Source organism: Harmonia axyridis, chromosome 6 (genome assembly GCF_914767665.1).
Source record: "Harmonia axyridis chromosome 6, icHarAxyr1.1, whole genome shotgun sequence".
Lineage (NCBI taxonomy): Eukaryota > Metazoa > Arthropoda > Insecta > Coleoptera > Coccinellidae > Harmonia > Harmonia axyridis.
Window position 1 is genome coordinate 18,699,858 of NC_059506.1, and position 27,567 is coordinate 18,727,424.

General features: G+C 34.8%; 1 protein-coding gene across 7 annotated transcripts in view; it reads right to left on the reverse strand.

Moving 5' to 3' along the window:
* Positions 1–27,567, reverse strand: part of LOC123682992 (rap1 GTPase-activating protein 1) — a 514,048-nt gene that overhangs the window by 239,778 nt on the left and 246,703 nt on the right. Inside the window, exon 1 of one of the 7 annotated variants that reach the window (XM_045621875.1) lies at positions 11,496–12,130. The exons of 5 other annotated variants lie outside the window; for them this stretch is intronic. In XM_045621875.1, coding sequence (XP_045477831.1) covers positions 11,496–11,584 — 89 coding nt within the window. In that variant the 5' untranslated portion in view covers positions 11,585–12,130. Of the gene's footprint in view, positions 1–3,161; positions 3,215–11,495; positions 12,131–27,567 lie in introns of those variants that run through there. One more of the 7 variants, XM_045621877.1, reaches the window with a different exon arrangement.

Here is a 27,567-nt window from a genome sequence, read left to right on the forward strand (position 1 = left end):
CCCCATGTGCTTTCCAAGGAAAGACAGAAATTGATTTTTTTCCGTCGATCCGTACTCACCTAGCCCTACTCTACCTCTTATATTTATTCATTTCTTTTTTTTTTTTTAATAAGAGTATGTACAATTACTTCCGGGACACCCTGTATATTCAGCTCGACCCCGATCTCCTTTGTATCGTCAAATTCAATGACCGCTTAGTTTCGAAATCCAAAACAATTTCTTCATCAGCATCTCTATCAGAGCTCATTGAAATCATAAATTCCAAATTTGCCTTTTTCCTCGTCTACACACTCTTCCAAATACTTCCACTTGATTAACTCAAGAAAAGAAAATCGTGCTAAAACTGTTACCTAACCTCTGAATATGTAACATAACAAATGTCAGTGCCTTAGCCACTGCGCACACTCCATTGATTGCGAGAAATGTGATTTCGACGGCGCGGCGATTGCGAGATTTCGACAGCGATTGCGGGATTTCGGTAGCGATTTCGGGATTTCGACAGCGATTTCGTGATTTCGGTAGCGATTTCGGGATTTCGGAGGTGATTTCGGGATTTCGGAGATGATTTCGTGATTTCGGTGGCGATTTCGGGATTTCGGATGATGATTTCGGGATTTCGTGTTTCAGAATTACATCGATTTCGGAAGTGGTTACCCCCTCGGTTAAATCATTCATTCAAAAAGGTTTATTAATACAGAATTAAATATTTGTTTACAAGGTTTTTGATAATATTTAATATATTTCGGTGATAAATAATCTATATGAACTTACGTTATCTGCACAAATAACATACATTCAGTGTCAACAAATTTTCAACTGGTAGTTAACGAACATTTGCTATTTATGAATAAACTCTTACAAGAATTCGATAATTTATTCACTCACAATATAGGATTTATCAATAATTAACAAACTAACATAATTTTAGCGATCCAATCTGTGGAAAAGTTCAAGGACACATCCCTCAAAGAGAAGCGCATCTCCTTGAAGGATCTGTCCTTGAACTTTTCCTTTGATTTGAATTTCTTTTTTAAAGTCTGTGTTATTATGGGCTTATCGAACGCCGCTTAGCACATCTGTACTGAATTTTTGGTTTAGATCGTTTGTACCTGCTTGGTTATTTGTGATGTTGGCAGAACTGTGATTAGAGTGAAAGGATGCAACCAAGATGACTAGGCTTCAAACCCGGATACCCTCAATATGAACTCTAAAAAATTTCCTAGTTTGGTTAAAGATTCTTCTCAGACCCTAACGATCGGATAATAAAAACAACCAAAATAATTATCTAAGAAATACGTTGAACATGACTGAATTGAAATATTATTTTTATTCAGCATGGATACATATTACATATAAATAAGGTTTATTAATTATTACTCAATGATATATTAACCTCAACCATATTTATTTCCTTCAAATGAATATTTCTTCAGCATTATTGATATAAGTTATGCGTAAATAAATGAAGTGTAACAATAACTTATGATTATTGGTGGGATTTCAAATAAATTATTTATTTCCATGAAATTAATATTTGTTTGTCCATATATCCAATAAATGATTTATTAACTATAATACATTTTCGATAATATCAAATAAACACTTCCCTCAGTGTAATATCTCTCCAGATATAATATTTGTTGATTTCCGCAATAAAGCATTCTATAAGCCGGATATTTCTAAAACAAGGGATTTTTCCGGAAATCCGAAAATTTTCATTAGGAAGAGGACATTTTATGCTATCGAATTTTCAGAAGGCGCTAGCTTGATTTGTCTTCAAAGTTCTGATTTTACGTTGAAGGTTTTCAATATCTGTTTTGGTCCAAGGCACTACAAATACTGAAAGAGCATATGTATTAATAATGCTCATTATGTTCTTGCTGTTGAGGTTTGTTTAAAATTTTTTTTATTCTCCTGATGATGAAGTCAGTCATTAATTCTTCCTCCATTCTTTGATGTTTTATTCATCAGTTGCGTTTCATTCCAAAATACATGTTTTAAATGAAATTGTGTGTAGAAAGCGCCAAGTTTTCAATTGGTAACATTGAGGGCTGTCGAATGGTAGAGTTGCGTAAAGTCGGCTTGACGATGAGGTAAGTTTTCTGAGGAACTGGTAGATATTTACGCACAATGTGAAAGAGCGTGAAGACAAGAAGGCAGTCGATATATTTCATTCCAATAGCAATATTAAGATACATTTGCTTCAGATATTCATGAAATGTCATAGAACTTTCGAGCTATGATAATTCGACAATCAGCATCAATTGTACGATATTTGTTTTGCACAAAAACAGAAGTAAGTCAATCAATTACTCGAAAACCGCTAGAGATAGGGACAAAAAACTTTATACATAAATAATCAAGTAGCTACAACAAACCGAAAAAAGCAATAATGTAAAGAATGTTATATTTGAAATATCGAATTTGTTAGTACTTTTTGATATAAGCGGCCACACCGCAGTGCTGAAAAGATTTCAGATAAATAGAGCAGTGGTTCCTATTAGAGTTGAATGCGAGGTTGAATGTTTGATATTGACTTGAGTTTAACTGGGAATGAGGTCAAACTCAAGTTAATATTTCTGAAAAATAGTTCAAGTCAAATCAAACTGGCGAATGGTTACATGTTCGAAAATTCAAACTGTTTGTTAAACTAGTTTGAAAAATTATTATTTCAAACTTTATTTCAATCAACTCCAACTTACCACCTCAAAATTCTTCGTGAAAAGTAAAGTTTTTAATTCAGAACTTCTTTCAAATTGAGTGAATGGTACGCACAAGAAATCTGGCACTAGAGCCCCTTGTTAATAAAAATTTCAAGTACAATAACAGAAACCACAAATTTTTAACTTTAAAAATAAAGGAGCTGCCGTCCAAAAACTATTTTGACAATTTTGGCTCCAACGTTTCATGTTGTTACTACCACAAATACTACTTGATCCAAAAAGTGTTGTTTCCTGCGGAAATTCCTCATACAATTTTTTGTGGCTCTTCATTATTTCTACAATCTTTCCACTTTGCAATTCTCATTGTTCGGGAACCACCTGCCACAACATCAAAAAATCTGTATACATATTTCTTTTTCTTGTTGAAAAATTTTATCTCGTATACAGATTTTTTCTCATAGTTTTTGCGGGGAGGGGGATCTTCAAAATAAGACTCACTTTGTTCTGGTATACGTATTCCGTTCAGGTTCAGACATTTCGAGTTCAGACACAACGCACAACACATGAAATATGAACTATAACTAATTTGCGGAATGGCAGAGTACAGATTCAGACAAGTTACGCAATATGATATTGAAACTTCAAACTGTTTGAAGAAGTTTGATTTCAAGTCGAACCTAAAGACACAGAAATCAAGTGAAGTCAAACTTTTTTTTACATAAAAAGTTTGGTTGTCAAGTCAAGTTTGTGAGTAAAATCAAACTAGTTCGACTTGAATACATCTCCTGTGGTTCCTATCCAAGAAACCAAATGTCCAATAAAATCGTAACTTCCGTTCTCCATTAAAGTCCAGGGTTCCATCGACCGTAGCGCAACCTGTATACCACGCGGCGCACTTAGAGGCTAAAAACGCCGTTTTCCCAGCTGCAACGACGGCCAAATTCTACTACCCAACACATAATCTGCTCAATTCATGTTCGAGTGACTGAAATTTCTTATTTGCCGCCTCCACCTATAAGACACTTATAAAACATTGCGCGCTTCTTATCGGCGTTAAATTGTGTGTGTAGAACGCGGCGTTTCCTTGTAATTGCAACTTGCGAAACCGATTTCAACACTCAACCGCCGATCACGTCACGCTCTGCGCGCTATCTGGATTTCTCAGGGGTCCGTTCCGCTAACCAGAAGTCTGATTATTCCTAGATATCGACCACTGGTAGTCTCTTCGAAAAATAATCAACCAAACAGGCCTATTGAAAAGTCCCCGGTCTACCATGGTAAAACACGTTTTTTGGCCAAATTCGATTTTATTATTCAACATAGTTGCCTTCGAGGGCGATACAGCGATTATAGCGATCTTCCAACTTTTCGATACCATTTTTGTAGTATGATTTGTTTTTCGCTTCAAAATAGGCCTCAGTTTCGGCGATTACTTCTTAATTGGCGCTAAATTTGTTTCCAGCGAGCATTTTCTTGACGTCTGAGAACAGGAAAAAGTCGCTGAGGGCCAGATCTGGCGAATATGGTGGATGCAGAAGCAATTCGAAGCACGATTCATGCAATTTAGCCATTGTTTTCATTGATTTGTGACTCTTGATGAAACGGCACCTTTTTTTCTTCAAATAAAACGCTATATAATAATCGCTGTTGATGGTCTGGACCCTTTTAAAGGTAATCAATGAATATTATACCTTGCGTATCCCAGAATACTGATGCCAGCTGACTGTTGTGTTTTTCCTCGCTTTGGATTTGGTTCATCGTGTGCGGTCCACTCAGCTGACTGTCGATTGGACTCCGGAGTGAAATGATGGAACCATGTTTCATCCATTGTCACATATCGACGCAAAAATTCAGGTTTATTGCACTTAAACAGCTTCAAACACTGCTCATAATCATTAACACGTTGTTGCTTTTGATTGATTGTGAGCTCGCGCGGCAACCATTTTGCACACAGCTTTCTCATGTACAAATATTCGTGAATGATATGATGTACACATTCAGATGATATCCTCACAATGTCTGCTATCTCGACCAACTTCCCTTTACGGTAATTGAAAATTATTTTGTGAACCTTTTTTGATTTTTTCGACGGTGACAGCCTCTTTTGGGCGTACGCTGCGTTCGCCGTCTTCGTTGCAAATTTTACTACGTTTAAACTTAGCATACCCATCAATGATGGTTGATTTTCCTGGTGCAGATTCCGGAAACTCTGCATCAAGCCAAGATTCTGTTTCAACTGTATTTTTTCCCTTCAGAAAGCAATATTTTATCAGCACACGAAATTCCTTTTTTTCCATCGTTCTTCAAATAACAAAAGTAGCTACACTCCCAACGCAATATCTCACAAACTAATGGTCGGACTAATGTCAAATTTCGACACGTATCATTTGAAAGTTGGTACTAACTAAAAATCATATGGATTCAATACAAGCACCGCCATCTATGCATCAGACCGGGGACTTTTCAATTGGCCTAATATACTTAACTGCAAAACAGTGCACATCGAGAAACGCTGCATATTTACAGAGAAATACCGCATAATATCGAAGTGTAAATCAATATTAATAAAACACTAAACAACTCAAATACCACGGAATAAAGCTATAAAATTCAAGTTCCAACGATCGACTGCCTCGGCATTAGACATTTCACGATTATTTTTTCCCATGTTAATCGTTGCCGTTGTTTTTTACGCATAATCCCCAAGGATTCTACGACTATTAATTCCCAAGATTTAACACAACGACCTCGCAAAGCGTCAGGTGACGTACGTCGAATTTATTCATCGTCCATCGGAGGGTAGAATGGCGTTTTCGACCCACGTGCTGTACACGGCATTGAAAATACCGCCGATACGCGGAAAAAGCGAATTGGAAAAAAAACACCCACGCAGAGACGGCGCGCGTTTAATATATATACGTTAAACGTATAACTGTCCGAGAAACGCAATCGATTACAACAGGGTGGGCGGATATTCTTTTCCCTTTTCTCATTCTCCGTGGCGGATACCCAATAACGCGATTGTCCATTTCAGCTACAGCCGTACGCGTCACTGTCAGCGACTACCCGCTGTGCATGTCTTGCCTAGATTCAAGCTTCGAGGCGAAAAGTTGGTGTTATTAGAAGAAATACAGCACAATGGTCCTGAGAGAAATCATTCATTTCAAGTTGCATTTCATTCTTAAGAGGGATAACCAAAACGTGGCTTTCCGCGTATCAGTTAAAACTTTGGCACACATTCGTTTCCCCTCTGGTGCTCCTGTGATGACCAAACTTTGTATATACGGTGTACGAAGTTGTATCTTATCTTCTTTCTTATTTCGAAGCAAATAAGTAGAGGGCAGCACTGTACGACGGTCGATTATTTTTTTCACAAAATTATAGTTTTACCTCTTTCGTTATGATGAATCCGAGGATTAGTCATTAATGCCAAGACCGCAGAGCGGTCGAGTGTTTATATTTTGAAATATATACATGAAAGAAATTTCAAAACAAAGATATATAAATAGCAAAAGATATAGTATAGAGGGTTAGGCAACACTTGCCCGGTTTTCCATATCTATAATTAGGAAAGAGATAGGAAACTAATTTTTTATGGGATATTCTCATTGTACTAATACTTTTTCCTGGGCAATCGAAAAAATTTTTTGACCACTACATTTACTTATATCTGTAATATGAGAAAGACAAGTTTTTGAACGTTTGAAGTTGAAGCTAAAATTACTCGAAATAATAGAATTTTTTTGATTCGATTGTTCATATCATTCGATTTTTCTTGAATTGAAGGTACGCAAAAAAATGAAAAATTCCTTGAATAATTTTAAGAATAGAATGTCCTATACATGGGCCGTAAACGAGGCCGTAAATGTTTTGTTTTCGAGATACAGGGAGTTTCTTTTAGTCCTACTTTTTTTATATCAAATCTTGATTGATTTTCTCTACAGATTGGGTAAATAAGTACTAAAACCGAGACTAAAACTTAAAATCAATTATTTATTCATCACAGCTTACTGGATCTTATAATAATTTTGTTTGACAAGAACCGACAAGAAACCATATAATGTGTAATAATCGACCAGAATTTTTTTTTACATTTTTCTAATCTACCAGTGGTTTACCAAAAAAAAACGTTCTGGTGGAAAGAAGCAGGCACTCTTCCAGAAAAATAATAACCCTGTAGATTTTAATTCAGAATTAGCATATAACATGATTAAAACTTTAATTTGGAATATATATGCCAAATTTTAGTTAAATGTCTTGTGAAGGAAGGTGCCGAGGAAGGTGCTATGAGGAAAAATCTTAAACTTAAACAACTCTCGAAAACAAATCGTTTCCGGACCCATGTTATAAGACTTTATTTCTTAAAATGATACGAGGAATCTGTCATTTTCGTTTGTACCTCCAACTTAGGGACATCCTGTATAGTCAATTAAAAACTGATGTCTTTACAGATAAATTTCAATTTGAATGAAGCACATTAAATTGTAAAACAAAGCATAGAGAATTTCTCGATGCGAATAACTCAGTTCAGTTCTCGGTTCAGTTCTTTGATAAATTCAGTGTTAAAATTTTGTGAAGAAAATGATACAAAAAACCGAAAACAACGGGTAAGTGTATAGCGATGACCGAGGCGATGACGAATGCAAAAATCACAGATGGCAAAACAAGAGGGCCCCGACAAAACGGGTAGATAAAGGAAAATAATGAACCTTGAACATAAACGTGTTCCTACTGTTCGTAGTGCAATAAAAGTAATCATCTTGAAAGCGATAATAAACTCATAAAACGCAAAAGAGTTCGATTTTTTGCTGCCGTGTTAAAGAAAAACATGAAGAGTTCTGGTTCATTTTATGGACAAATTTTCGTTCTTCATCTTCGAGATAATTCTGAAATTTTCGAGGAAATTATTATATATTTTGGAAATCTTGGGGGGGGAGGGGGTTAATTACCCCCAGTTTAACATACCTACAAGTGAATGACAACTTTTTCATCTTCAGTGAAAATCCAGTTCGTCCCCAGGCGGAATATAAATCGGTACAGTGAATTCAAATAGTGGAATAGACTGAAAAACATAAATATCCACAAATGCCATTTTAAAAGCATGCACACAGTGCACCTCGCGCTGACCACCCCTCTCCGCCTACAGGCATTCATGAAACGGGCATATCAAAATAAATCCACACGCATACCTATTTACTTGTTCGTTTCAGCGATAGGCACGCAATTTGGCTACTGGCAGGGCGAAATAACGCAAAACATGGAATTTTAATCGGCCCCAAAGAAGTGGACGAGGGGAGGGGGGACATAAATATAATCGCTCGGAAAGCGGGATATTGAAGGGTTGCATGGCAGGACTGTCGGAACCCTTTGTGCAAATACGAACTTGAAAAGCCATCCCTAATCACAATACTGGTCTTATTGTCCGGCGTCCCTTTGATCGCAATTGGCTTTACTGATATGTCATCGGATGTCCGTAAATATGATGTAAAATATGCGGTATCCCCCTTATACTATTACACTATTTTAGTTATTCCCAAGAGGATTCCAAAACATTGTAATTTCATATTGAATAATAGAATAAAATAATCTCCCTCGTGTCCTAGATGGCTTAGTGGATTGAGCGTCGAACTAGTTATTCGGAGGTTGCGGGTTCGAGTCCCGCTCGAGGGGGTACTTTTTTCAGAATTGAAAAATTATCTGAATGTCGTGAAAAAATTTCATTTATTGACACAGAGACGTCAAACGATATTCACTCTATGTAACACTTCACTCAATAAGTCCCAAACCTAACCGGTAAAAACACATCTTTTTCTATTCGACTTCATTGGTCAACAAAGTGATACCGAGACTCCAACACTTCTCTAACATGGTAATATCTCTTCTGTGGAAAGATTCATCTTTGCTGTTAGAATAGACTTAAACCTATATACATTCAGTTCTTCATTAGAGCCAAATTTCTTTACCTGTAGCTTTCATTTGATATTTGCAAAAAGCCAATAATCCGAGCAATAATCACTGGACGCCAAATCTGGAAAATTAGCTGGATAGTCGCAGTTGGCAGCGCAATTCTTTCTATTTGACCATGGTTTTCGTCGGTTTTACCTTTGTAAAGATAAACAGTGAACAATAAATTATGCACATCCCAAAACACGGATAACACAACTTTGGTCGCTTTGTACGTCTTTCTACTCAGCTGACTCGGTAGTGTAGTAATGAATCCATCGAGGAATCCATGTTTTATCTACTGTCACCTATCAAGAGGAAAATCCTGCTTATTTTGTTGAAACAGCGTTCGGATACGCTTTTTTTGATGCTAGTTCATACAGAGCTGTTGTTTAAATACAAATGGTATGTACATACACTATTATTAATAATTTATTCTTATGAACGCACATAGACACGCTCGTTCATTTATTTTCTGTTGCCAACCAGAGGAATGAGCATACAGGACTTGTGATTGATGAAGAAGAAAATATACGCATGTAAGTGTTGCTTGTAAAAATACTTATTGGCATATAAGATGTCTATCAATCTATGATGGCAAATTTACTCCTCTATAACATATATAGCGAATTTGATCCTGACGTTACAATGGTATTTATATTCTTATCGTCAAATCCTCGGTCAAATCACTTTACTTGTCTTACAACGAAAGTTTCGTACCAACATATATTTTTTATTTATTTTTTAATACATATAAATTTTAGGCCAAGGTAACTTATTCCGAAGTAGTATGTGAAAACAAATTGACGATATTCGTTGAATTTTCTAATTTATCGAATATTTCTTGGTTATAATTATTTTCCTCGTTATGTTCATTTCCTTCGGAGTTGAATAGCTCGATGAGCATTGTAAATTTCGTATATATCCGAGAGCAAGAAGCTATTTTCTGCATGAAGTTTAGTGAGAAATTGAAGTAATTAATCTAATTTGAAACAAAGGTCGAGGTATACACGAAATAAAACATTCACCGGTGTAGAAAAGAAATCTTCAACATGGGAAAATTGGTGTTTTCACGTTCGTTTACCCGAAACAAAGTTAACTGTTTGAAATTCATGGCGTTATTAAGATATTATCGTTACTTAATTTTGAGAATTGAATACAATATGAGTTAGACGTTCACACAAGATCGAAAATTTGGGATTCTTTCGAGCATTCATTTGAATACGCTTATCAAATACTAAACACTTTCAAAACGAGGATTCTTGCGGGTGCTAGACGAGCTATGATAATGTTACAAGGATCTGATCATGAAGATTGTATGTTAAAAGATCATTTCATTAAAGAAGAATTTTAAAAATTGCATCCCTACTGATTGAAATTACGGTACGAATGTAATTTCTAATTCATCTATGAATGATTATAAGTTTATTATTTGTTTTGAATCACCTCCGTATATTTATGAATATGAGATTCAGAGGTTTGCTTTCTCCGCAGGTTCATAGAAGCACGTTGTTTCGCCGGTCATTTTCTTTTTCAATTAATCTTTTCTATAATAGGATTCCTCGAGGGATTCCTTCTATCGAGAGCCTTGCAGTCCTTCAGTCTTCAAATTTCAAACGCAGGTATCAAAAATTGCTGCTCGATTTGATAAAACTGATTTTGTTTTCACTTTCATTATGTAGATATTTGTCTCGGTATTTGTAGAGTTATTTTGTAGCCATCCACTACATGTGCGTCTTCTTGTGATATTTATTTTGAACATTGTTTTTGGAACCCTTTAAGCCTATAATAATGTGTTTACTTTTTTCTTTTCTCTATGTTTAATATTTTATTATTAGTAATAGAACATGAACAAATAACAATTCCCGAGACAATTCCATTGAAGTAGATTCCCTTTGCATTAAATATGTTATTATTATTAAATACAAGAAATAATATCGAGGAATTATCCTCGGTATTATAATATTAATCTAGTAGATTTCAATTTACTTTCTGAATATTCCATCTCACAAAATATTCTACATGCGGAAAGCTTCCGAAAACACGGATAAATTTCTTATTTGTAAATATCGCCCTCGATATCGCCCAAAATATTTCATTTCGATGCGACAAATAGAAAGAGATAAGATCATCGATAAGATCATATTTCACTAAAAACGTGTAACGTATAGTAGAAACTGGATTTCGAGTTCTTGTTTCATAATCAATTACGGAATATAAATTATTTAATATCAACAAGAAATTTCACATCTGAATACAAAATTTAATTTCGATCAAAGCAAACAATTTGAAATTATCAGCAATTCGAAATTTCGAACGGCCATATTTACGGAATCTCTAACCGCGTCATTCTAGTTCCGATCCTAATCTGAAAATTTCAAGTTTCTAAGTCTTTTCTCTCGAGAGAGAGTGATAGTGTTTACATACTGACGGACGGACTGAATCGAATTCGAGGACTGATTCGTCATCATCGAATAGAACCTTATTATGAATCACCACAGTATGTTTTGAAGATCATAAACAAGATCGCACGAAATATAGAAATAAACCCAGATATCTGATCTTCTATTTTGATTTCATAAGAGGTCAAATACACCTCGCGGTAGCAGGTGTCGAAAAAATATGAAACAACACAGTTACAACACGACCTTGCCCGAGTAGTATTTTGACCGGCGTTCCACATTGGTCCCAGATACCGATGTTATTCATAAGAAGAACATAAAAGTGTTATCTGGTTTGTTTGATGATCAATCCAAGATTCCACTGAAAGCGAGTGGATTCTCAGATAACCAGAGAGTGAAATCCGCAATACGTCATCTCATTGAGAGAATAGTTTCTGGCTTTGTCATACGAAATGAAAAAACGATGACCATCAATCGAATAACTCACATTTTTTTCATATGCCTCTTTCTGGCGATGAGAGTATAGGATTCTCTCTGTCCGGTGGTGAAGTATTTCATGATTGAAATTTTCGTCATTGAAATCCGGGCGAGAACGTTTATTGCACAGGCATATTGCACCAAATAGAACTGTCACTCGAAATCACAAACCCAGTGTGCGATAGTCAATTCGAATCGGAAGTATCAGAACGCGGATTCACTCACGAAAACATCATCCTGCATCACCATCAATTTTGACATTTCCTCAATGTCCCATACGCACAATTAAAAATGCGCGCGGCACACAGAAAAACACATCATCGAAGGACATTGCGACACATTTTGTCCCATTTCCGACGAACGAAACCTTTCAACTTTTCAATTGCACAAGTGCGATGAATAACACAGATGGTCCTTCGAGCCGGATTTGTGTCACTTGTCCGCTGAAAAAGGGACCGCGAAGGAGCGCAGATTGATGGTCAGTGACCTCCCCGAAGAAAACCGGTGAGCGGCGTTTCTGTTCTCACGGGTTAACCTGCGACCCCCTGTTTGGGGTTGACAACCACGTGTGATTGCGGAACGGCGTATTCCCAAGATCGCGTGCGCGCGCAAAATGTTGACTGCGAGCCGTCTACACACTGCACCTTCGACTGTTCGAATTCTACTGGAGCCGCTCGGCCGCTCGGGGCTTGCAAGAATCAACCAAGCCCGATCCTTCGGCAAGAGCAGACGAAGAGGGGACGACGATGGCTCTCGTTCTATCTCTGTGATAGATAAGCGCATGGAGATGGATTAGATTGCTTTCTGCATCGGTCTCTGGCTTCGAACAAATTTGAAATTAAGGCGGCATCTCGAGTCGGTGCAGATACAGAATAAACAGGAAGTTATTCTATGGAAGAATAGTCAAAAATATTACATTGTTTTCAGAAAGGGCCGCCGCCAGGAACGGCATACCGGACTTTTAGCCAGGGCGCCAACTTGTATGGGCGCAAAGTCAATTAATAAAACAAGACAAACTTAAAAAAAAAATCTTATTGAAAATACTACTCTTTGTAGTAAAAAAAAAAGAAATATCCTGGTCCCAACTTTATGGAAATCGAATATACGAATTATGCAAAACAAGGCAGAGAAATTTTATTTTGACGGTGCGCCAAAATGTCTGGCGGCAGCCCTGTTTTCAAGCGCAGCTTTTGGAGTTATATTTGATTTTTTTTTTTAAAAGCTGAAGGTAATACCACTTCAGTCAAAGACATCCAAGGGTGTAAAAATGAAGGGGGTAATGGGGAGACATCCAAAATATGAAATTTTAGAATTTTCGACAAGACTAAGAATGGAATTTTTTCAGGAAAATAATCATTTTACTTTTCTTTGAAATCGGATCCTTCACTGGTTTATGAGTATACAGGGTACGAACTATTTAGAGGGCCACTACAAGGACATCGAAAACCGCTAGAAAGACAGGGTGGCTTGAATTACAAAAAAGTTGCGTTATTTGGGGATTAGTATATTGATGTGGACAGATCCGAAATAAATTCATTGGTTTCCGCAATGATAGAATCAAGGCTGAAATATGGAGTATTAGTATGGGGCAACTGTGCTCAGAGGGAGACAGTGTTCAGATTGCAGAGGCGAGCAGTTAGAGTTTTGGGGGGTCTGGGCTACAGAGATTGCTGCAAGCAAATGTTTAAAGATCTCAAACTTCTAACGTTCCCTAGTATTTTCATTCTAGAAAATTTAATATATGTACACAAAAATAAAAACTCCTTTCATCTACAATCTGATGTACATAATTACAATACCAGGAACAAAGATCACATTAGAAAGGATTTTCTAAGACTTAGTAGATCCCAGAACTCTCCCGCCTCCTGCGCAACATCAATTTGAACATTTTAAGAATAAAATGAAGGAGGAATTAGTGAAGAATATGTTCTATTCGGTGGAAGAGTTTTTTAAATGTAAATTTTAAGGTTGTCCGGCTCTTATGAAATGCAAATTTTATCTATTATTTATTATTTTTTATCTATTATTATTATTAATTATACTATTGTATATATATAGTATTTTGTGTGGATATATTGTTTATTGACTGTATTCATATCATTTATAATTTCGATGACTTTTGGCTGCTCTTGTGCTCTTCATATTCATTTTAGAAAACATATCGAATGTTATAACTCCAATGAATATACAGGGTGTAACTGAATAAGTGTAAAACATTTAAGGAGGTGATTCCTCATCGAAAAAAAGATAGGATCTTTCATATAAAGAAACTTCATTGGAGCATCCCTTGTTAAGATACAGCCCCTTAAAGGGGGTACATAAAAATTTGTATAACAATTTTTTTCACAAGCACTGAAAAAGTTACAATATTGAAATTAACCTGACGTTTTGTACTACCAAAAAGACAATTAGCCAGTAATTTATTTGGTTTACCCCATGGTTGTAAGGGGTGAAAAACGCAACCCCTAAAATTTATTTCCAATGTAACTTTTTGTCTTATTATTTGTTTACCATTTAAAAATTTATTTCCGATAGCCTGTTTCATTCTAAACAAAAAATGTCTCTTGGGTTTTTTGCCCAAAATAAACCAGTAAGCAGCAAAACATTATTTTACGAACAACTACAGAGATACATCGTCATAAATGCGAAAATACGAAACTAATCTATCTAGTAGGTCGCTATTAGCGATAGTGACAATTAAATTGGTATGACGCTGTCAGTTTGGGAATTTTCGAAATTGAATTAATACTAATTGTGTGTTGTTGTTCTGTTCTTAATTTGTTACTTTAATAATTCACTTGTTAATAAAATGGCATACACAAATGAGGAAATGGCTGATATGCATTACGTTTACGGTCTGTCGCAGGGGAATGGGTTAGAAGAAATTGTGACTTTCTGAAGACGTTAGAATTCACAGACGAATGTAGTTTTTCTCGGGACAAGATTATTAATTTTCATAATTACCACATATGGGCTGATGAAAACCCTCACGCTATTGTCGAAACTAGCCATCAAGAACAGTTTTCTTTTAACGTGTGGCTCGGAGTTATTGGGGATGATTTAATTGGGCCTCATTTTCTACCTCCTCGATTAAATGGTGAGGCATACGTTCAATTTTTAAGAGAAGTGCATCCAGTACTGCTGGAGAAAGTTCCTTTGGGCGTCAGAAGGGATATGTTTTTTATGCATGATGGGGCTCCCGCCCATTTTAGTCAAGTAGCACGTCAGCATTTAACTGAAACATATGCAAATCAGTGGATAGGTCGAGGAGGACCACATAAATGGCCCGCTCGATCCCCGGATCTCAATCCTCTCGATTTCTCTATTTGGGGCCATTCACAGCATTTGGTATATCGTACTCCTGTTCGCGATGTAGAGGACTTAAGAAACCGCATCATCGATGCGTGCAGGGTAATCAGAGAGACTCCAGGAATATTTGAGCGAATACGTGGCTCAATGCGCCGACGTCTAGACGCATGCGTAATGTTTGAAGGTAGACATATTGAACATTCACTATGATTTCTACATGTTGTGTGTTTTGTTATTAATCACTTAGTTTTGTTTATTACCCTTTAATCGTTTAATGCAGCTACTGACTACAAAATAACAATAAATCCAGTTCGCATTTATGACGATGTATCTCTGTAGTTGTTCGTAAAATAATGTTTTGCTGCTTACTGGTTTATTTTGGGCAAAAAACCCAAGAGACATTTTTTGTTTAGAATGAAACAGGCTATCGGAAATAAATTTTTAAATGGTAAACAAATAATAAGACAAAAAGTTACATTGGAAATAAATTTTAGGGGTTGCGTTTTTCACCCCTTACAACCATGGAGTAAACCAAATAAATTACTGGCTAAGTGTCTTTTTGGTAGTACAAAACGTCAGGTTAATTTCAATATTGTAACTTTTTCAGTGCTTGTGAAAAAAATTGTTATACAAATTTTATGTACCCCCTTTAAGGGGCTGTATCTCAACAAGGGATGCTCCAATGAAGTTTCTTTATATGAAATATCCTATCTTTTTTTCGATGAGGAATCACCTCCTTAAATGTTTTACACTTATTCAGTTACACCCTGTATATTTTGAATGTTTTCATCTCACCTATCAATTGTATTGTTTATGACTTGTGAAAGCAACTATATTGTTATGCAATAACACCAATAAAGGCTATTCATTCATTCATTCAGATATCTCGAAAAAACCGAAAATCGAGATTTTCTATCTTTCCGTATAATTCATTTGTTTTCGAAATTTGGTTTATTGCCATTATCCAATATGGAGATAATGGTGTCTTTAATTTTTTTTTGTTTTATATGTTTCAGAGACGTGATAGTCAAGTGATGATTTCACATAACAACTCTTCAAATTTGCGTACCTAGACTCGATATTTCGAATTCGAATTCGTAATTTTTTTTTTATCACCTCATACGGAAAACTAATATAGCGTCCATAAGAAAAAAAAATTGACTATCGCGTCTCTGAAAAAATGGAAAACAAAAAAAATCTGACGACACCATTAGAATCTCTATATTGGATGATGACTAAAAACCGAATTTCGTGAAGTTATCTCCAGAAACAAGGCAGTTTACGGAAAAAAGAAAATCTCGATTTTCAGTGTTTTCAAGATATCTCGGGAACCATTGGAGACATTTTGGATATGTTAACACCAACACACTTATCCCTAAATAGCGCACCTTTTTTGTAATTTAAGCCACCCTGTATCTCTAACGGTTTTCTGATATCCCTTTCGTGCCCCTCTAAATAGTTCTAACCCTGTATTATCGTATTCAAGATGATTGCACTACGCACAATTAAGAAACGCCCACTATGACTATATTGCAATTGACTGATATTCAATTAATGTCCAATTACATATTATGTGAATTGAAAATATAAATTTTTAAATCAAACAAAAATTGTTCAACCCATTTCATTGTATCGCTTTCCAATATAGACTAGTTCCCAAAAATACACTTATGTCAACGAGTAATGCAATCATCAAAACATATGTATTAACAAGTGTTTTCGCTTTTGTGTTCCTCCGAAAAATATCAGTTATCAGGAAAGGGCCAAAGTCAAAATACACGTCAGTCAAAAGGTTAATGACAACTCTTCGAATTATTTCTTGGAAAGATCAATTTTCGATATTATCAAAATTTTTGCAATAAGAACAACAAATTGGATCTCTATCACTATCGAAATCGTTCTTCAAAATAATTCATTTAATTGTTTACCTTTTCCATAGAATAAAGCAATCGAAATCTGCAATAAAAGGATTCCAAAAGAAATTTTATCGAGTCTAGACGAATTGGTAAACATATCGACAATCGTAAGTGGCTAGGGACTCCACTAAATTATATATTAAAATTCTCTATAGATAAGCTTGTATATTTTGGAGCCTGAACTAAAAGTATAAGGTATGAATAGAATAAAGATTACCATTTCGAAGAAAAAACACTTGATTCAGTCGGAAAAAGTTTGTTGTGTAGGAACTTTTCCAAAAGTTCAAGTTAAGAACCTACATACAGAATTAAATTTCGTATGGCAATTGGTATGCGATTTGCAGTGTTTTTCATTTGCTCGTATTATTTTCTTTCAATCGTTATGATGATTTTGAGAAAATAAGAGGGCGGTTTGATAAGTCAGTGATTTTTTGAATTTCCCGCGCAGTTACTTCGAATGCAACAGTGCGGCCGTTATCTGTTATCTATCAGCGGGCAATATTCTGATTTTCAGCAAGTTACGAAGTGCAGTTGCTGTTTTATAGCCGTTCAAAGCAGACAACATCGTGAATTTATCGAAAATGAAAAGAAGTGGATTTCGTGTGCTGATTAAGCATTACTTTTTACTTAAAAAATCGATTACTGAAACTAAGGAAAGACTTGCGTGAATTGGCTGATGCTGTATGTATCTCAACTGGACAGGTTCATCATATTTTACACGAATTGGACATGAAAAGACTCATCGCGACATGAGTGCAGCGATTGCTCACACTCTACCATAAGCGCAATCGTGTGACCACTTCAAAAGTAATCTGAAGGAGTTTTTGAGCCGTTTTGTTAACTTGGACGAAACATGCATCCATCCCAACACTCCAGATACCAAGGAACAATCGAAACAGTGGGTTGCAGGGGTCACGATGACCAAAATCCACGAATTGCGCTACCAACTGCTACCTGATCCAGCTTATTCTCCAGATTTAGCCCCCTGTGACTATTTTTTGTTTTCAAACCTCAAGAAATGGCTGTAGGTAAGAGATTTAAGTCGAATGAAGAAGTCATTACCGAAACAAACGCCTCGAGGAAACCTATTATTTGAAGGGAATAAAAAAATTAGAAAAATGCTGGACTAAATGTATCGAGCTGAAAGATGATTATGTAGAAAAATAAAATGTTTTTTCTCCGAAAAAAATTTGTTTTATACAAAAAGTCACTGACTTATCAAACTCCCTCGTAAAATCATATCGTTAAATTTTGTATTTTTCAAGTAGACGAATTTTCCCTTCTTCTGATTGATGGAACAGCTACATACCTACAAGGAAATAAATGCTTGTTCTTAGGGGACGCTAATTATGACGTCCCGCTGATGATAATAGTCAGAAAGCTGATCCCCCCTCGTTCAGTCAATAAGGAATCCCCTCTAGGGTACAGTTCAATATTCGTCAAGGGATACACCAAAAGAAGAGGGATAAATCGAATTAGTATTTCATCGGAGTCCTCCTCTTTTGTTGAAAATTGGTGAATACACAGGACCGAGAGTTGTATGTATATTTAAGGAAACAATACAAGTTAGAGCTATATACAGGGTGTTTCCTAAACATGCGGCAAAAATTCAGGGGGTTGTTCCTTGGACTATTTTAAGCATGTTTTGTCCTTGGATGATTTTTGAAGAACCTCTTTGTTTCGAAGATACAGGGCGAACAACATTTTTCATATTTTTAAAATTATTAATAGTTTAAATAAAAATGCGTACCGCACTGTGTTTACTAAGTAGGTACAATTTATTTTTAAATTTGTTTAACAACATTCCAATTACTAAAAACGGCCAGTTTTTTGACTAAAAATTGCTAATACATCACAAAACGAATTCAAATGAAAACCGTGTTTAATCTGTATTCCTTTACCATCTGCACTTATCAATTTTTAGTCAAAAAACTGGCCGTTTTTAGTAATTGGAATGTTGTTAAACAAATTTAAAAATAAATTGTACCTACTTAGTAAACACAGTGCGGTACGCATTTTTATTTAAACTATTATTAATTTTAAAAATATGAAAAATGTTGTTCGCCCTGTATCTTCGAAACAAAGAGGTTTTTCAAAAATCATCCAAGGACAAAACATGCTTAAAATAGTCCAAGGAACAACCCCCTGAATTTTTGCCGCATGTTTAGGAAACACCCTGTATATCTCTATATAAATTATGAAATACTTCGATGAAATACTTATTCGATTTATTATTATTATAAATGACGAATTTCGAGGTAATAGGTAATATAGCATAGTTTCATAGAGTGGTATAATTACATACCCAATATTTATGGCTGTATTTTCAGGAAAACAGAAAATCAATGCTAACTGGACGGTCCAGATTTAGCACTCGAGACTCACCTAGAACAAGAGAAAAATATATAAAAAATTGCTTCAGAATATACATATATTTCTTGGTGAGAGGTTTTAGCTCTAATAATTTTCAAGTTATGACCTTTCTAGAATTATATTCGGAGTTCACAACGAATAACATAAGATTTCAACGAAATAACTTGATATTAATTGAATTATTCTTCCAATTCATTGAGATATTCAATGAGAAAATAACCAAATTCTTATTGATTTTTCAACTCGATTTTTTTATTTTTCATGTTACCTTTGAAAATTTATTGGTATACAAATATTTCAACCAAATTAAGCAATTTATCACAAAGATTCCTGAGGTCACTTTTTTCCTTTACCATTTTTTGTAAAGAAAGTTGAAAGAAACAGAATATTCAATTGTGGATATCTAAGTATATTGAATACTTTTAGTTAACATTCAATGCCAAAATCAAGATGAAGCAAGTACCTGTAAAAAAAAATGATCAATGCCAGAAGTTGAAGTAATAATTACAGTCTTGGTTGCATAAAAAAGTGTTAGTTACAGTACAGAGATTAATTGGATCAATTATATAATAATAATAATAATTGGATATAACTGAAGTTCAGGTGTAGCTAGATACATACATAGTCATTCTTTCGATTCATACCCTAATTTTCATACTGATAGCTCCAGAAATATTACTATACTAACTATAAGGGCTAACGCAATAATTTTAGCAAAGAGTAATTGAGAATGGAAATCTTGATAATATCTGAGACATAAATGAAAAAAAAAGTTTGTTTTGAAATTTTTTTTTTTAATTCTTGTATAACCGGAAGTGCAGGAACGAAAATATTTTAGCTGAATAGGGTATCATGAACAATGTCATATTACGAATTTTCAGATTTCAAATCGGCCCCATTCTTCAGAAACGTCCAATAGGCCGTCGAACTTGAAACACCCTGTATAGCTCTATTGGATCGTTTAACAGATGAAATCGTTATAAAACGGCCCTATTTGAAAAAAAGGTGCTGTTTCATCAAAACAATGCGACGTGTCACAAAACAATCAAAACAATGGTAAAATTGCATGAATTGGCATTCGAATTACTTCTGCATCCACCATATTCGCCAAATCTGGCCACCAGCGATTTTTTCCTGTTCTCAGATCTCAAAAGAATGCTCGCTGGAAAGAAATTCAGCGCCAATGAAGAAGTAATCGCCGAAACTGTGGCCTATTTCGAAACGAAAGACAAATCGTACTACAAAAATGGTATCGAAAAGTTGGAAGATCGCTATAATCGCTGTATCGCCCTCGAAGGCAAATATGTTGAATAATAAAATCGAATTTTGCCAAAAAAAAATGTGTATTATTATGGTAGATTGGGGACTTTTCAATTGGCGTATTAACATAACCTTAAAACTTAACGGTGTAAATATCTCAGAGTACATAGAGTTAGCTTATAGTTTTGAAGGAAATTTCTCTTATGGTTGAAAAAACTTTGGTGTGCAAATTCCAGGGGTGGCATAGGTCATTATGAAAATTTAAAATGGAATTATCTTTCCATTTACACCGAATCGGAAAAATGGTAAAGGAAAAAAATGTTCCTTTCAACCTCTATAATCTACTGTTAAAATATATGTACAAGTCAAAGACTCACCCTGTGCTATATAACTATTTTGGTTTAGTCTCATTCATTGTCTATGGACAATAATTATCAATATTGTCTCTAGTCAATAATAATCAATATTATTTAAAAATAAATGAACCAAAAATCTACTTGTCGACAAAATACATCATTATTATCAATTTGCTCCCGTCTAGAGAAGAGCGATATTTCACGAACTGTGATTTAATCACTGATATCAGAATGTCACAGGTAGTCACGGTTCCGAAAAACGAATACAGAGCGTGACGGGATCACAGTTTGAACATTTCACAGATCTTTTCAGGGCATATCATCGTCCGTTGCAATCGTATATTATGAAGGCAGCCTGATGTCTTTATTGCTTCGCAACCTTTTTCGACTAACATAATTGCATATTTTTATGACAATCTCAGCATCGTAGGTAACTTCGCCTGCTTCAGGAAGTATTTTTGTAGGACAAGTTAAACAATAAAAACTTGCTACAAACAAATAATAACTACTGAATTACTGCATAATTGGTGGTGGCAATAAAATTCTAATTTTATGCTTATTTTTGATAAACAACCCCAAAGAAGTTCTTCCTATATTGAAGTTGCCGACCGAAGCAATAAATGGTAGTATTATAAAAAATAAACGAAAACACATCAGAGACATAATAATAGGCGAAGGAATAATAACAGGCGAAAGACCAGCAATCTTTGGGCTTTCTTCACAAAAGTTGATGTAAATTATGCTACTTGTAATTTATGCAAATTGAAATTATCTTTCAAAATCACCTCTTCAAATTTGAGGAAACATTTGAAAACTCGATATCCTTCTGTTACGTTCCTAACTAAATCTGAAATAAGGAAAAGAGTTGAAAATGTAAAAAAAATGGATGTTTTCATGATAATTTTTCATTAATTTTGTTTTGAATGATAAGAGTGACCAATTCGAGTTGCAAAGATAAACGAACTAAGGTTTGGGTAATTCATACAAATATTAATAACAAGCAACCTAAACAGTGATCACGTCACGCTTTAATTTCACTGATATCATAAAGTAACGTTCACGTTTCACAACGTGATCTAGAAATCACGGTATCGCTCCTCTCTACTCCCGTCATACAACATTTGAGCCGGCCCTGCGTGTTTTCCGTCAGATCACCATGACGCTGAAATTTCATCCCTAGTCGGGTATTCGTAATTACCTATAAACCCAAACCCTGAAAGCATTAATTAATTATCAACAAGAGTAACCTAATCCACCTCCCTTCTATCCACCACTTTTGTAAAACATTCCTGTTTTGGCACACGCAACTACCTTCTTCATTAGTGACGTCAGTTGAAAATTTCATACTTCCGGGTGAGATGTATCTCATCTGTCTCTTCCACGCCGCTGATAAGGGAGGGTGATACGAATGGTAGGATGCTTCTTTCAACAGTTTGGGAAACTGAATGTGGTGGTTCTATACTCGAGTTCATAAGAGGGGAGAGAATGTTAATTCCATAAAGTTACTGGAGATTGTTGCAGAATGCAGAACCCAGCTGGCGAATCTTTGATTTACAAAATTACAAATAGCTCACACGCACACTGAATGTTAAGAAGGGACGAATTTGAAGAAAATATGGTTAAGTTTTACTGCCTTCATATATGTATTGCTTCTTTGTGGTAGTAGTAAGTGTTTCATAATTCATCACAGGGAAAACAAATTAAATTCGAATTGAGCGAATTTTTATCATTCGAAATCTTGTAGGTAAAATATGTTCTGAAGATCTGCGATATCATTTACAACCCGGACATCAAAGAAAAAAGCCTCTCCTTAATGTTTTAGCGAAATTATTGTGAATCAAAAATTAATAGTATTTATTTATATTAAACTTTATCTAGCAAATACTCTGCTTATTAATGTAATCCAATAACTCAGAATTGAATTATTAAATAAAAAATTTGACAAATGCTTTGTGTTCTGGAACTCGATTTTCAAGTTCATCCTTATACACTTTGTCCGTAAAGTATGGAACAAATTTATTTTTAGCTGAACATATCATTTTAAGAAATAATACTGAAACACGTCGATTTTTATTTTAATTTACAGTATTTTAAAATAATAATCTAATATACAGGGTGAATTACTTTCGAGTAATGACGTCACCCATTTTGTCAAAATTTGCCTTTTACTCTAGCTGAGCTGATTCCAAAAATGTATTACATGTTGATTCCAATTGGTACAGGGTGGACAAAAATACAATAGTTTAGTGTATGCTCATAAAGTAACGCGTAACATTCTTTATTAGTCAAATTAGCAATATTATCAAAAATAAACAAATTTTGACATTTCACAAAAAACTAGACGACCATGTTTTTTTTAAATTGATAAGAAATAATTACTTTCATATTCTGTCTCCTAGACCACGAGTACCAAACATGTTCGGAAACAGCTCATTTTTATTAATCTAAAAATGTAACAAACTATACAGGGTGTTACATTCAAACCAATTGCCGCTAAACAATAAGTATTTTTGATAATATTGTTAATTTAACTAATGAAGAATGTTACGCGTTACTTTATGAGTACACACAAAACTATTGTATTTTTGTCGACCCTGTACCAATTGGAATCAACATGTGATACATTATTGGCTCAGCTCAGCTAGAGTAATCGGTAAATTGAGACAAAATGGGGATGTTTCATTTAAAAAAAATGACGGTGACGTCATAACTCGAAAGTAATTCACCCTGTATATTAGATTATTATTTTAAAATACGGTAAATTAAAATAAAAAATCGACGGGTGTCAGAATTATTTCTTAAAATGGTCTGTTTAGCTAAAAATGAATTTGTTCCATACTTCACGAACACAGTGTGTATGTATGTAGTGTATAAGAATCGTAACGCATAGAATTGAAAATCCGTACTAAAACAAGCCTTCAAAGTTTGTAGTTACAAACTCGCATGAGTTGGAGTATCTAATGCTCTGCATCAACTTCAGTTATAGCACCACTGTTTTCAAAAACTAACATCATTCGAAAATCGAGCTTCCTATGGAAACTCGTATGAAAAAGCATGCAATAAATATCACGCTGGAGAGTTGAAACTCACGGTTATGCATTCCGAAATTGTGATAAAAAAATATTTCATTAGATATCGTCATACCAATGTATGCTGCCAATTGTGGGAAGAGTCAATTTTTCAAATTCGATTCATGGATTGAAAGGGCTCCTGAATTCAATTAGCTGGGTCTAGTCAACAATATTTCTCATTGTTTCAACGTAAAAGCAGGGACGTAGCTACAGGGGGTGCAAGGGGTGCTGTGCGCCAAGGCCGGCTCGACTTTTTCAGCATGGAAGAATTTACATTTATTCAATTCATGCATATAAAAGATTTATAAATATGAAAAATGTCAGAACGATCATAATTACTCATCAGTTCTTATTTCTCCCCAAGTCGAAGAACGAAAAGTTTTCCATAAATATTGACCAATATTCATTTTATTTTTCTTTGAAATCTGCTCGCAGTAAAAAATCGGACCCTTTTACGGTTTATGAGTTTATTATCGCTTTCAAGATGATTACTTTCATTGAACTACGAGCAAGTCTATGTTCGAGGTTTATTATTTTCTTTAACTATACTTACGCTTTGTGGACCCTTGTTTTGCCAACCTAGATTTCTGCATTTATCATTAGTATACACTTCAACACTTACTCCATGTTTTCGATATTTTTTAACATTCTCGTTACGAAATTTTAATAGTGGAGTTCAAACTATTGTGCATTCCAACATAAGATGTGATATAGAACATCGGTTCAAATGAATTGATACATACATAAAGACTTCAAGTTATCCTTCCATGGACTCTGAAAAGTTGCTATGATATTGAGCCAGTTGGTCTAGCAGAAAATCTGATCTAATTTTATTCTTTCGACCTTTCGGATTCTCCACCATGAAATAGTTTGATTTAGGCACACATTCATAGATAAAATTGATGCAGACGTTTCTATGTATGACTTGGCAAAACTTGTTACCTATATGCGATAAAAAGATTTCAAGCACATTTAAAGAAGTTTGTTCTGCGTTTATCCTCTTTCTAACAAATCCAGTTTCGGAAGCCAGCTCAGAGAGATCATTCGCAGTTCTGAAATCAATAAAAAACTATTTGAGGAGTAGCGAGTAAGATGTCCCAAACACAATTATCAAGTTCGGCAATTTTGTCCATTGAAAAGGGAAACAATTGTCATCCCCTCTCCCTTTCAGAAATGTTTTAGAGAACATATTTCCATTACAAATTTAATGTCATTTATGTCCGAGATTTTTGGTTTCCTAAACCTACACAAACATAATCAGTTTTCCTGAGCTTGGTTCGCATGAGCATTGAACCATTGACAAGTCTCGTACATTTCCTTGAGCATCAGATTAAGAACATAAAAAAAAACTGAATCAATTTGTTCAATGAGAAGTTTGATAATTTGAATTAAATACACATTTATCGGCTCCTACTGGTGACAGGTGCTTCTGAAAAAAAATCTCAGACAAAATCAGTCTTAGCTTCGCACCTGAACTAGAATTAATTTTTCTGTTCAATCTCTACTGGCGACAATGTATTCTTATCTCGATCACAATCAGTCCAACGTCAATTAGCCATGGGGTCACATTACTATAATTAAATGAATGGAGTGGCCAGATGTTATCTGGTCGAAGTAATCTATATCCTACCCTTATAATTCGAGCTTTTCAACGTCACATTCGTGATGATTTGACGTTGTTGACAGGTAATTAAATGTCTTAGCAGATTGCCATCGTATTTGAATTGTGGGTTTTTTCTATTGTATCTTCATGACGCAAATAAAAAATAATTTTTTAAGGTCTATTGGGTCTAATGATGAACAAAAAGGTAATTGAAAAACGTCAATTACTTTTGAATATGGAATCTCATATTTTTCTTCTAAACAGAGTCTGTTTATAAGCAAAATTGGGCAAGAGGTTCCGTGAGTACCTATTGCCGTTCGAAATATTGTGTTTTCATTAATTTCATAGCTGTGGATTCATCGGAGAACATTTGTATTTAGTATAACAATCAAAAGCCTTATACAAAATTTCATGAGGATCGCGCCACCAAAACCGAAGAAAATTCAAGAGGAATATGAAAACAATTTACCCATTATTTTCATGACAACAAAACCAAGCGAGTTGAGATTGTGGGTGGGCATCTTAAAAAATAACAAGAATCTTAAATGATCGGAAAATTCAAAAGAAATATTGGAAAAGACATACCTATAACTCTAACAAAACGAAAACCATTGCTAACTATAATAATCATACAATTCAGAAATTTGAAATACGTCTGTAGCTATACGATTTGTTTGGTGAATTAAATCTCTTATAAGGCTGTTTTTTTTCACATGGAGATAAATAAATGTAGTCCTACAGCGCAGGTTTTATTCGTAGATAAAACATTCTTCTTCTTCTATTGGTGCCTATCCTCTGTGGATGTTAGCAATCACATTGGTCCACATTACTTCATTGACAAAAAAACATAACATACGGAGTAGAAATACATTTATTTCTTTGCATGAGAAAAAAACCGGCCAAAAGTATTTTGAAATCAGGTGAAATTATACTAACTGACAAAGAAACTGTAACACCCAGAAGGAGCTGTTTGAATTTAAATTTTTTTTTGTGAAATATAGATAGTATAGCAAGGAGTAAATAATTGCATTCGGAGAAAGGTATAATTTTAGTAGCTGTCGACTAAAAAGAACATAATCCAAAACTTAATCTGCGAAAATTTCAATCGGATGGAAGAGAATTTTTCTCGAAAGGAAATAGGAAATAATAAAGTAAAACACATCAATCAGTTCCACATCGTCGCTTTCTGTCTGATATTGCGAATTCCACAATGTGGTACAATAGTAGCTTATTTTGTAAACAAATAGGTTCTTTTTTTATCTCACGAAAAGGAAAAGTGACTTTCATATTCATCTCTACTCTCTTTCGCGAAGAAACCACGAACCGTATGATCTCCGACTAGATTTATTCATCGTTTGTTCCTACAACAGAAAGTGAACACCAGTGGAAGATAAAAATCATTTTCAGAATCTATTCCAGAATGGTCATAGAAGTAATGCTCTTTGGTTCACGTTGTATTTTTGGCAAATGTTGGATGTAGATAGTTTTAGAACACATGATATCACACATCACATCTCATTAATTGGAATGAGAGAGCCAAAAACCAATAACAATTTTGACCATACTTGTCATAATCCTCAAAAAGTTATTGCTTTCAATCGATTATACAGGGTGATTCACCGGGATGGCCTTTTAGACATTTATGGAAAATCAATCATAATTTCGAGCTGAAAATTTGCATGTTGGGGTTTGAGAAAATGATCTTTATCCCTGAAATATTTTAAGATCTCTACAACTTCCGGTTATACCGGAAACAGACTACTACTTCCTTATTTCAAATGGCACACCCAGTATATTATTGCATCATTAGATAGCTTCATGAGTTAATATGATTCTTATGAAAAAATGAGGACTCACATCTTTTTGAATATTTCAGCAGAAAAGGCTTTTTTCGAATTTTTTTTTCGATTCTGCAAATACGTAAGATTATAAGACTGTTTCCGGTTTGGACCAAAAATGAACAGGGTGTTTATAAGAAGATCATGAACTTGGACCACTCAAATTCATCAAAACTCAACATTTTCAAATAGGAACCTATATTTCTTATCATTTCAGTCGATTATACGTACGAAAATAATAGATGTTAGTTAAGCAAACCCTAAATGTGCCAAAATTGTCGTCAAAAAAGCTAACTAATGATGCAATAATTTACTGTGTGTGCCATTATAAAATAAAGAAGTAGTTGTCTGTTTCC